The 12,670-nt window shown below is 37.2% G+C and overlaps 1 protein-coding gene across 1 annotated transcript in view; it reads left to right on the top strand.

Moving 5' to 3' along the window:
* Positions 1-341: 341 nt before the first annotated feature.
* The window catches only part of LOC142144532 (presenilin-2-like), a 29,160-nt gene continuing 16,831 nt past the window's right edge, over positions 342-12,670 (top strand). Inside the window, exons 1-4 of the mRNA XM_075203524.1 lie at positions 342-537; positions 3,886-4,036; positions 5,846-6,075; positions 11,752-11,893. Coding sequence (XP_075059625.1) covers positions 3,899-4,036; positions 5,846-6,075; positions 11,752-11,893 — 510 coding nt within the window. The 5' untranslated portion in view covers positions 342-537; positions 3,886-3,898. The remainder of the gene's footprint in view (positions 538-3,885; positions 4,037-5,845; positions 6,076-11,751; positions 11,894-12,670) is intronic.

Below are 12,670 nucleotides of genomic sequence, written 5' to 3'. Positions count from 1 at the left end.
TACACTGTATACAATACAAAACAGTTGAATTCTGACAAGCCCAAAGTGGTTTTGGACATGACAGCCGACACGAAAATTTGCATACAGTATCTGTATATTACGCATGCATGAACGAATGGTTAAAGACTGCCAAACTGATTTTTCAGTGCATATACAAATGGATGACCCTGCTTTCAATTTTATTTGAAAGCTGCATGTTCAAGTGGTTTTAGACACGAAAGATAATCTGCCACCTTAAGAGAAAGCAAAGGCTGGCTTTGAATAAACTTTTAAAAGTTTGGTCATATGGGTATCTTCCTTCACTTCTTGAAAAAAATATGCTAATCTTGATCACACGCCTATATATTCTCCACATTCAAGATGAATTGCTGATGATTAAGGGGTATCATCTTTCAACGAGTAAATCCGCAAATCTTAAGACAAAACCACATCTCACTCCCAGAAGGAGGTCTGCACCGCACGCAGTGTAACTCGCAGCTACGGTGGCCGAGAAGCGTCTTTATACTGTGTTATACGGAAGCGGGCGCCTCCTTATAGGTAAGAATATTGTTTATGAGTATCGTTCTCTGTGTATGTCTGTATGTTGTAATTATTACGCTGCTGCCTTGGGTGATATATACGGGTATCAATCATCTGCATTTTTTTTTGAGTTCGAAATGAGACATTTGACTGTTTAAATGACGTTCAAAGATGTTTTTCTCTTGAACGAGTTTGCCCAAAATTCCATTCTATCTTTTGTTTGTTTCGTCTTGTGATAGAGTTCTCTAAGAGGAGCAGTTTTATAAATCGTTATCCAACACTTTTAAATAGAAATCCTGACTGTTAATATGTGATATCACGAGTCAGCTGCTATTGTTTACCCTCCTGTTCTTCATATCCGTGTAATGGGCAATAGAATATATATTTATATTCGATATATATATATATATATATATATATATATATATATATATATATATATATATATCTGAGCTTATATGTGTATTTAAGTCACAAAGTGTTCTCAGCAATTAAACTGTAAAATATAAATGTCCCACTTTAAATTTGTTTGACATTTACTGAAAACAAGTGTTGTACTGAAAATGCACTGACAGCGGTGGACATTTTACAATTCTACATTTCAGTTTCAGTCTCCTTGGAAACTATCTGCCTAAAGGGAACCACAATGATTATTAAATGACCGGTTATACTATAATGCAGTTTTTACAAATGCATATATTGATCTAGTATACTGCATGTGACTTTAAATGTTATTTTTAATAATGTTGATCTGTCCCAGGTTTTGGGATTTAACTATACAGTTATCATTGCTAGCCAACCAGTAATTACCTTTGATCTTCAAGCAGGAGTAAGGTAATTAAAGATGAGGCCCAGTTGCTAGGTTACTGCCATTTTTCATTTTGTTAGTGATGGCCTCCTCTGACTTTAGTCCAGTGGTTCCCAAACTTTATCAGTTCGGGGCACCTTTAGGGTCACCATAATTTTTCCAAGGCACCCCCCTAAGCCAAAATAATTACTCGGTAGTCCCATTTTTTTAAGTAGTTGGGTCAAAATGACATAAGATGTATTTAGACCCCTTCATCATATCACTGCGCCCCTTCACCATATCACTCTGTATCCCCTTCGTCATGTCACACTCTGGGTCCCCCTCTTTGCCTTCTCACACTCTGGGTCCCCCTCTTTGCCTTCTCACACTCTGGGTCCCCCTCTTTGCCTTCTCACACTCTGGGTCCCCCTCTTTGCCTTCTCACACTCTGGGTCCCCCTCTTTGCCTTCTCACACTCTGGGTCCCCCTCTTTGCCTTCTCACACTCTGGGTCCCCCTCTTTGCCTTCTCACACTCTGGGTCCCCCTCTTTGCCTTCTCACACTCTGGGTCCCCCTCTTTGCCTTCTCACACTCTGGGTCCCCCTCTTTGCCTTCTCACACTCCGGGTCCCCCTCTTCATCAGCTCTCACTCTGTCCCCCTTCACTCTCCGTTCCTTTACTTACCTTCTTTCCTCATGTTCTGCTGTCTTCTGTCCTAATGTCCTCTCTGCTGCTGCTCCTCACTGACACTGCCGGACGTGATGGCATCACGAGCAGCAGTCAGTGAGACAGTGAGGAGGAGGATCCACCGCTGGATTGGTCAGCACCCCAGGGACCCGCGGCACACACTTTGGGAACCGCTGCTTTAGTCAATAAATGCTATGATAGCAATGTATGATGTATCAGGCTTTTCTTAACCTATATCAATTTAGGTATCACACTTTTGAAAAATAGTAAACAATTTCCTTTGTACTTATATATAGCACCTACAACATCATCCGTAGGTATTTTAATTATGTTTAAGTGTAGTTCAACTTTAAAGTAGTTTCATATTGATTTAGCTTTTGACTTAATTACACATTTTTCTTTTTCTGGAAAATTATTTGAATTTCTAATACCCACCATTTAAACAAAAAAAAATCAGTTTTCTATTAATTGTATATACAAATAAATTACCATAGCATAGTATTAATTAGTGTTCTCTTTATTCTACTTGTCCACTGAATCTTGTGGTTTCTCTAGTGTCATGATTTGGGTTGTATTATTGGAGTCTGAGTCACTCATTTTCCGGAGGCACATTTAACTTCTAAAAAGCCATTTGTTCAATATATAAGACTGTATGGGGCATATTCAATTAGCTTTTGGATTCGCGGTAACGCGCCGGAACATCCGCGAAACGTAATACACGGTACCGCAATAACGTGGATTTTCGTTCGCAGCCCATAGGGTTGCGAACGAAAATCCGCGTTAATGCGGTACCGTAATACCCACAAGAACGTGCACTTTTCGCGGCAACGCGCGTTACCGCGAATCCAAAAGCTAATTGAATATGCCCCTATTATGAGTGCTAGAAAGAAATGCAACCACAAAAAGATTTAGTCATGCTTAAACTAGCAGCTGTATTTGAATGAAACTTTGTTCTTGAATATTATTCACAAATGCTGAATCCGTTTCAGAAGATTCAAATGAGAGAGGCCCAGGCAGAAAACACACCAGTCCCCAGCACCAGAAAAAAAATTATAATGATAATAAATATAATTATTATTTATGTTGATTACATTGATTGTCTAGAGTTTTGTGTTGATTTTCAAGGGATTGATTTAGGGAACCTTCAACCAGGTTGTGGCCTAGTGTAACATTTCTGCCTAGCATTAAGGCTGACTGCTTTTGTCATCCTTTGTAAAGCCAGGTACACACTACAGAAAAATTTCTCCTGATGCGATATCTTTAACGATTTTACTAACAACTGAAAGTCCTGATCAGCATGCAGATTCATACACACTTACACGATTTTCCTTAAGATCTTTCATAACCATCTCCTGAAAAGAGCGTGAATTTGTAAAATGTATGGAGATCTGCCTACACTGCTGGTTGTGAGTGCTTACACTTCAGAATTTGCCCGACATCGTTTATAGAGATTTTTAGTCTTATTTATTAAATCAAATGAAACGATACAATGTGGTTTGGTACAATAAAACATGATCTTGGGAGCATACACATTAATGCAAATATCGGACCTAACTGTCGTCTATAGTGTGATTGGCACGATAATTGGGTGAAAAATCTGCAGTGTGTACCCAGCTTTACACACACACTATCAGATAATTATAGCATATATAGGGCCTCATTGCTTATTATGCTTGGGTTAGGGCTGAATTTGTAGGTGTGAAGTGACCTCTTTACATTACAAGTCAGTGATAATAATTCTAGAGAGAAATTTATGTTCCATGCGTTTGTTTTAAACTTGAATGTAAATTTTAAGATTAGAATTCATATTACTTGATATGTCAATCTGACCCCTTAGTCATTCTGAAACGTAAACTGTAACATGAAAATACCTGTTTTGTCCTCTTTTGTAGGTAGTGTGTAATTATGATTACTTTCATGAACAGCTCAGACAGTGAGGAGGAGGACTGTAATGAGAGAACATCATTAATAGCATCTGAGAGTGCATCTCTTCCTTCTTATCAAGATGGACTTCAGGCCTCAGCAGAGATCCCAAATAACAGGGTGAGAGATGGAGAAAAAGGATGTAGCTAGCCCAGTATTTACTTTCATGTGCATTTGGAAGCTACAGTTTCATTATGGGCCATAATTTAGATAGTAATCTGAAGTAATTTGGCCACACTCACGGACATTAGTATTTCCATGCATGCGTATTTTAAGTAGAAAAAGTTATTAAACATTTTATTAAGGATTCTTGTAATAGTCATTTAAGTCTTTTTATTTAACAGTCTTGCTATCTGGCTAGTTATGAGGAGCATGTGTGAACAGGGTTTTCTGGAAATTTTTATCAAAACATTGTTCTATTTTAAACATGCAGCTATGCCATAGTATGGATGCCCAGCAGAAGCAGCATAGCTGATTTACAGTCCTTGTTTCAACAGTGCTCCCATTATGGTTATAGAGAGGTGGGTTAGAAGAAGCCAAAGTACCATCCATTTAAAAAAAAAAAAAATACAGAAAAAGTTTTCCTATAACAAAGATATTCCCATTCTCATAGCTAGAGGATAACAGTGACCATACAACAGAAACAATGTTTAAAGAATTAACCTGACCGAAGAAATAAAGATAGATATGCACATTAATCTTTACTTCCCTATACTGTCAAACGGTGCATCCAGAACCACATAGCTTCTATCATGGATACAGCCATAGAAGCAGAGCCAGTAATCCAATTTGCAGTTGGCCTGTTTTGTTCTTATTTGATTTCATCAGTACAACATCTGGATTGATAACTTCTGCAGTGTAGGGCCAGAATTCCTAGATTGAGGTTTTAAATGTATCCAGAATTCCTATGGTCATGTTTAATACTTTACACTTGGATTCTGTGGGATTCTGATGACTGGTATACAATAGTCATGAGAATTCTCATATTAGATATTGGTTATTAAATTGCGTTTATTATAGGTGGGTTTCTTAAGCTCTTTGTAAACCACCTCATTTTATCCCTAATGGGTATTCTTTTTGGGTACTATTCAGTCTACACACTCCATTATCTATCCATATGTTATACTGATGGCTGTGCTGAGATGCATGTATACATGCCATAAAGCCAGTATTGAGAATTAAGGAATGCTTTGCATATATCTAAATAGAATTCCTAGGTTGAGATTTAATCCTTCACTCTGTGGAATAATGCTGGTTGTTATATATAAATGATGAGATTGTAAATACCGTTGTTTTCCGCAACATTTTTTTTTTTAGCTAATATATAGCTGCAATTAATTAATATTCTGTCCAAACAAATGAACACTCATGTTTTTGATCTTTCAGAACTTCATAAGGGCTTTGCATTCCCCTAATAAAGCACACTATAGTACATTTCACAGATGCAAAAAAGGAGGGTTGGTGAATAACTGTTTTTTGAAAAGGAAATGATTTTTAGAGAAATATTCCTGAACAATGACAAATTTGGAGGAATTAACCATGGAAATATTAGTAGGTATCTAAATTCCTACATAATTTAATCCCAAAAGGGGTTGTGAAATGCACAGCTATGGCTCTACTGTATCACCACATCCATCTAATCAGTTCTCCTGACACAACAGAGCACTGCTATGTCAGAAGAATGAATGTTCAGAATTCAGAGTGGCAGAAGTGACTGCTGGTGGAACAAGCATCTCACAAACCTTAATCTTACCAGACCTCTGTTGTTGTGCTAGTTTGAAGAACTGTGTTTGCTGCATAATCTCATTGGTGGATGGAATTCTTGAAGTCTGCATTGAACCAGTCACTCTGTATGTGTCTTTTCTGTGCAAACTCTTTGACCAGTCTCTTAATTGCAAACTCTTTGACCAGTCTCTTAATTTCTAACAGAAACAATATGCCAGTAGTGCACAGGGGCTGGGTGATGCATCAAATGGTGAGACTACAGGTGCGGGAGCCTCTGACAGAGAAGTCCCAGTGGACAGTGAGGAGGAAGAGCTGACTCTTAAATATGGCGCTAAACACGTTATAATGCTGTTCATCCCAGTCACTCTCTGCATGGTTGTAGTTGTTGCTACAATAAAATCTGTCAGCTTCTACACTGAGAAAAATGGACAGTTGTGAGTATGACATATTGTAACTTGTATATTGTATTATACAGAGTATTTATTACCTGTGAACGCAAAAATTTAATTCTCAATAACTGTATATTGTCTTTTTAAATGCAACATTTCTAGATAAAGCAAATATGCGGTGTAAAAGAGGCACTGATAGCAAGGCAAATACATATTAAAATGTAATAACTAATCTAATCTTGTTAATTAACCACTCACAAATGCAGTATACAGTGCGGCCAGAACTGCAGTTCCTTTTCTGTTCTGAATTAACTCTTTCAGTTGGACATTTGTATAACTATTATTATTACTAACATTTATTTATATAGCGCCAGCATACTCCGTAGCGCTTTAATTGGAGACAAGCACAGTAATATAAACAGACTGGGTATTAACAGACTGACAAAGCTGTAAGAGGGCCTTGCTCGTAAGTTTACAGTCTATAGGGAAAAAAGGAGTTTGATACATGAGGTTAAGTGCCTATTGTATGTTGGTGCTGCCAGACAGAATAAGAAGAATAAATGTAAGCTTGTGTGAACGGTGTAGTGTGGTGATTCAGGAATTAGGATACAGACTGGATGTGGGGAACAAAGGACAGTTCTAAGGCAAGGATGATACCTAGGCGTGAGCTTGAGGGCTAGGGTTTATCATTGTGTTATCCACACATCTAGAGATATCAGGCAAATAGCTTCTGGTGAATGGTGGGAATTATAAGTCTATTTTTGAAAGATTGAGTTTGAGGTGCTGAGAGGACATCCAAGATGAAATGGCAGAGAAATATTCTATAACACAGATGTTTAGAAATTTGGAGATAAATTTGGGTATCATACGCATAGAGATGATACTGAAATCCAAAGGAGCTTATTAGTTTTCAAAGATAAATGGTATAAGATAGTCTAAATGATCCCATGTTTTTCCTTAATTGCGCATGTTATCTTCATATTCTTTTCCTGGATACGCTTTGTTGTAAGGGAGGGGGTATTGTCACACATTGGGGTCTTAGCTTCACTTACCTCATCTGCAGCTGTCAAAACACAGCTACCCGGGTCCCTCCTATTCGCCTGCAGCATTCCTGATCCCTTGACGAGGCGAAAAGTACATTGGGTGTAGGCCATGATGTCTCAAACCAGTAAGTATTACCTAGACAGCTGCTATGTAGCCGATATCACCCGCACAAACTGTTTGTCTCCTCAATAACAAGTGAAGTCGCTATTATTAAGTAGGAATACTCACTATAAGCGGAGGTTTAATTTCACATTTGATATGTGAACCTTTGTTGGCCTTCATATTTGTAATTCATTGTACATTAATAAAGCGGCATTGCAGATGCTTAATCTCTGTAGGAAATTGATGTATGGGAAGCAATGGGCTCCATATTATTATATATAACATCATAGAGGACAATTTCATCTATCCTCATTTTTTATTAACAAGTCAGAAGATATTACACACAATATATAGGTGCTTGTGTGAGAGACTTGGCATCGATTATAGAGTAAAGGGCATAAATAACATACAAATTAACCCTAATGTAAGGGAGTGAATGTATCTTATGTATATAAATATGTAAATAAGTCCACTGGGTACAAATTATATATGAAAGCAGACCACCTATTCCAACAAACCAGATGACATACAATTAGGTTTGATTGGAATCTTTATTTGGAGTTTCATTTAGGACTTAATTGTTCTTGTAATGTGCTTGGGTCACACATCACCCTTCATTAACAAGAACAGAATGTATTTTTGAGGAGTACATAATGTACCAATATGTTATGTGTTGTTATGCCATGATTACTAATGCAAATTGGTACCTCATAAACAAAGATATCTGATATAAAATAACAATAAGGGGTCGATCCATCTATACATATTGCATTAGATATCTTACCTCTTAGCTGCTGTCAGTATGGTGGTTATTACTGAATGTTTTTGATGTTTTTATGCTCACATTTTCTGTACAACTTTTCTTTGCCAGCATCTTCTGATTACCTATTAATAAATATACAACGTTGCGACTCAGATATTCTATTGATATTAATAATAAATAAAATTACTATTTTTATGTATTTTATTGGATCAGGAGTGCCTTGCTTTCTTAACTCCAACTCTGGTCTTTAAGAGTTATAGTTAGTACACAGTGCAGCACAGTGGCCTAGCGCTTCTTCTACCTCACAGCACTGGGGCCATGAGTTCAATTCCCAATCATGGCCTTATCTGTGTGAGTTTGTATGTTCGCCCTGTGTTTTCGTGGGTTCCCTCCGGGTGCTCTGGTTTTTCTCCTACGCTCCAAAAACATACTGATAGGTTAATTGGCTGCTTTCAAAATTGACCCTAGTCTCTCTCCCCTGGGATTTTAGACTGTAAGCTCCAACGGGACAGGGACTGATGTGAATGAGTTCTCTGTACAGCACTGTGGAATTAGTGGCGCTATATAAAATAATTGATGATGATAGTACTTGTTGGAAGAGCGCCCCAACACCAAGATAAGTGAACATTTGAGTCTGAATATAATTTGAGAGAGGTTGGTCCCTTTCCTTGTGCATTTAAACACTTTAACATCACATCTCCATTTGTAAACAAACACATACTGTTTGTTCTGCTGCATGGGTGGGGCCATCTTGGATGCAGTTAGCTGATCATTTCAGACCAACCAGATTCAGCAGAGAGAATTTCAAGGTCTCTAGGTTCCATTTCAGTTCTGCTTCAGCTAGAACCAGTGGTCCCAAATCGGATCAAGAAATACAGACGACCGTGACATGCTTGTTACATAACCACACGGTTTTACATTTTTCCTCTTATGACACGCCTACTTCAGTCCTTTAAACCTAATTTATGGATTTTACAGATTTCTGTATATAATATCTTCTGTATCAAGACATTATAAATTCATAACGCAATGCAGATGTATGTGTGTGTATGAAATAGGATCTTTACTTGTATAATAATATAATTTTCATACCATAATCTTACACATGGTACATATAATGACAATATATGTGTAGGAACAATATCTTATTAATTTCTTGCTAATTATGTATGCGTGTGTTTGTATCTCAGGTTCATTGCAACTCACATGTTGGCTTCAATATATCCATCTTAATCCTAATTACACTTGTATATATTATATGTATATATCACTATTCTAGTACATATGCTCTATTCATCACAATAAATCTGATCTAATAGACAAATCTTGCAAATACAACATTGCTGCTTACTAGGACTTCCCAGACACTACTTAAAATGGCCGACCTCATACCATACTTTGTTACGAGCACTTGCTAACAGCATGTAGCTCCCTGGTGGCCATTTTGATTACAATGCAAATTTTATAACTATACAACCAGTATTAGCAATAAATCTCCTGTAATACAATACAATACTTGCAAGTTCACCACAAACATCTCTATCTAGCAGTCAATACGCATTGTCCACTAATCTCTCTTTGGTCTCACGGGTTATTAACGCAAAACCTTGTAGCAGCCATTACACATTGTCCTCTTTACACATTTCCCTTAGGGGGAGAGGGATGAGAAGACATGTTTGCAAGGCAAATTGCACAATACAGTCTGTATCTTTATCTAGCAGATATTCCCAAACTATGCTATATGCACAGTCAAATACAATGTAACTATCTTTCCCAAGTAAGAATTTACAAACACTTAAACTAAGTTATCTTGGTTAACGTATATTTTCCTAAATATTAATATCTCTTAATATTCAATCACTTACAAACTGACCCGTCTTAAAAGCTAGACTGCATGGCCTATGTCTCTGTCGCCATTTTTAACAAAGAAACATTTTTGTAATCTTCTTACAACACAGATATCTCACACATTAGGGATGGGAATGTCTACAAACAATGCACAACACAGGTATTCTCTCCCACAACAACCTTTTTCCTAACTTCCATCTAATATCACTTAACAATCTTCACTTAATCAAAAGCAATGTAAACACATCTATTTAAAATTTTTGTACCCTATGTATTCGACAATCTGTGTACACTAACATTTACTAATATATATTTACCATGTTACTATATCACAGCCACAAGCATATCTACCAGACAAAGACAATTCAATTCAAACACCACATCATTACTAACCAAATGTGATCTCTCCAAGATATCAGCCCTCCATGTTGTCCCATTTATAGTTTTACCATTAAAACACTGAACACATTCAACATATTTAACCAGTATATATACCTTCATGATCACATATTACCACAACCCAAATGGGCCCATGTACGTCTATTTTCCTGTATCCAAATGGGAAGAAAAATCCTGTGTGTTTGTCTAAGCTGTCCTCTCCCAAAAAGGGCCTTTGTCATAAAACTTAATAACAAAATCTTCTGTAGGAGTGGCTTATCTACTTGATTGGAAGCAAAGTCCATTCAAATGTAAATGTGCCAGGCCTCACAGCTTTCTCCAGACAAATACTAGTATCTTGCCACACAAAGTGGTGGAGGATAGAAACCAATTGTCCTATCAATGGTTACTAGGGAAGGAAAATGGAATATACAATAATAGATTATATATAATCTTCTTCAGATAGGAAATAATAGATGGCCTAGCATTAAGCTTTGTGGTACTCCAACTGATTGAAAGGAGGAGTGGAGGTGAAACCAGAGAAACGAACACTAAAGAAGTGGTTTGATAAGTAGGATGAGAACCAGGATAGAACACTGTCTTAAAGATATAGTGAATGTAGTGTTTGTATGAGAAGAGTGGTTAACAGTGTCAAATTCAGCAGAGATGTCCAGGTGAATTAGAAGCGAGTAATGGCCTTTAAATTTAGCAGTGATTAAATCATTGATCTCCTTAGTGCAGTTCCTGTGGAACCTGACTGAAGTGGGTCTGATAGATTGTGTAAGGAAATGAAGCGGGTAGGCGAGCTTCTCAAGAAGCTTGAAGGGGCATGAGAATTGAGAGATTGTATTGTATTTTGAGAGAGAGTTTAGGTCAGCATTTATTTTTTTCAGAATAAAAGTAATTTCTGCATGCTTAAATAATGATGGAAAGGTCCGTAAAATGGAGAAAGAGAAAGCTTACAGATGTTAGCTGAGGCACAGAGGAGCACAGGAGACCTCAATCACAGGAGAGCACAGGTAGTAGGGAGGGGGGAGAAAAAGAGAGTAGATACTTCTTTATTTGTGAGATCAAATGAAGAGAAGGTGCCACAGGGTGCATAAAAGGAATTGAGCTGGTTGTTGCTAGCAAAAGAGGAAATTATTTCATATCAAATCTTGCCCTTGAAGTAGGAAGCAAGTTCTTGGGCAGTGATCTTTGTGGGGTAGGAGAGTTGGGGGAGATTACATTTATTAAAGATGCTCTTTGGCTTAGAAGCATGAGCAGAGATAGAGGGGATAGAAGTGGTAGATAATATAATTGAGGAAGTGATGAGAAATACGAGAATGATGTCCTACTTGCGAGATTGTTTTTGAAGGCAGCAGGTTTCCTTAGTGTGCCATGGCTGAGATCATGGAGGATGATGAAAGGAAAGCTGGAGCCACTAGACCAAGGACTGAAATTTGGAAATAATGGAATTAAACTTTACTTTTAGCTGCAGTATAAAGTAAGGGTAGCACTGAATGATGTATTTTTTCTGTGTAAGTCCTTTTATTCAAACTTTATTTACGGGTTTGTTTTATTTCTTTTACCTTTTTGTCATTCAGAATTTATACTCCTTTTACTGAAGATACCACATCTGTCGGACAACGACTTCTAAACTCTGTGCTGAACACAATTATTATGATAAGTGTTATCCTGGTGATGACAGTATTCCTTGTTTTGTTATACAAGTATCGCTGTTACAAGGTAAGAAGGATTGATCACTTTATCAGTCCCTTCCAAAGTGAAGAATTGTGGGGGTTGCCATTTAGAAAGAAAAGTTATTTACTGACTCTATTAAAATTAATGTTTTACCTTTTGAGCATTTTTAAGATGTTTCAAGCTGATTAATGTTGTTTTCTGCATCTGTAAAAATAAGTCCTTTTTGTATTCCGTTTAACTTTGATGGCCAGGAGACCATTTTATTTATGCTTATAATAATCATGCTCCGACATGCATTTTTTTAAATGTTCCAGAACAAGACTGTAAGGGAGTTGCTAAAGGAAGGCTGCATTGCAATTTGCCATACTGTGTTTTTGTGCCATTTGTTTCCTTTTTTAGTTAGGTTTCTTCCTCAATGGGCAGTTAAAACGGTCCTTTTATTGAAAGACTATTTTGTGTGCTCACTGAGCTTTCTGTGTTGTGCTTCTCGTTGGATATATTGGATACAGTATATTGAAATATACACAATTCATGCCATTGCTCTGTCGACTCCCCATCTGGACCCCCCCCCCACACTTATGGACCTTCATTTTCTGTCTTTTATTGTACTTGAAAATGCTAATGGACATTAGGGCTGTGTCTTATTAAGGAGCTTTTGATATTAAATACATTGGTTTATTTGAGCAGAACTGTGCTCCTGGTTTGTCATGTGCACTTAGGATGTGTAAATGGCACTCCAATCCAAACTGGGTATGTTCTTAGTGTTCAAAGTTTATAAGGAGATAAAATGTTTAACAGTGCACCTACTTGATGTAAATGACC

This window comes from Mixophyes fleayi, chromosome 3 (assembly GCF_038048845.1).
Source record: "Mixophyes fleayi isolate aMixFle1 chromosome 3, aMixFle1.hap1, whole genome shotgun sequence".
Lineage (NCBI taxonomy): Eukaryota > Metazoa > Chordata > Amphibia > Anura > Limnodynastidae > Mixophyes > Mixophyes fleayi.
This window is presented reverse-complemented; position numbering and strand designations above follow the sequence as displayed.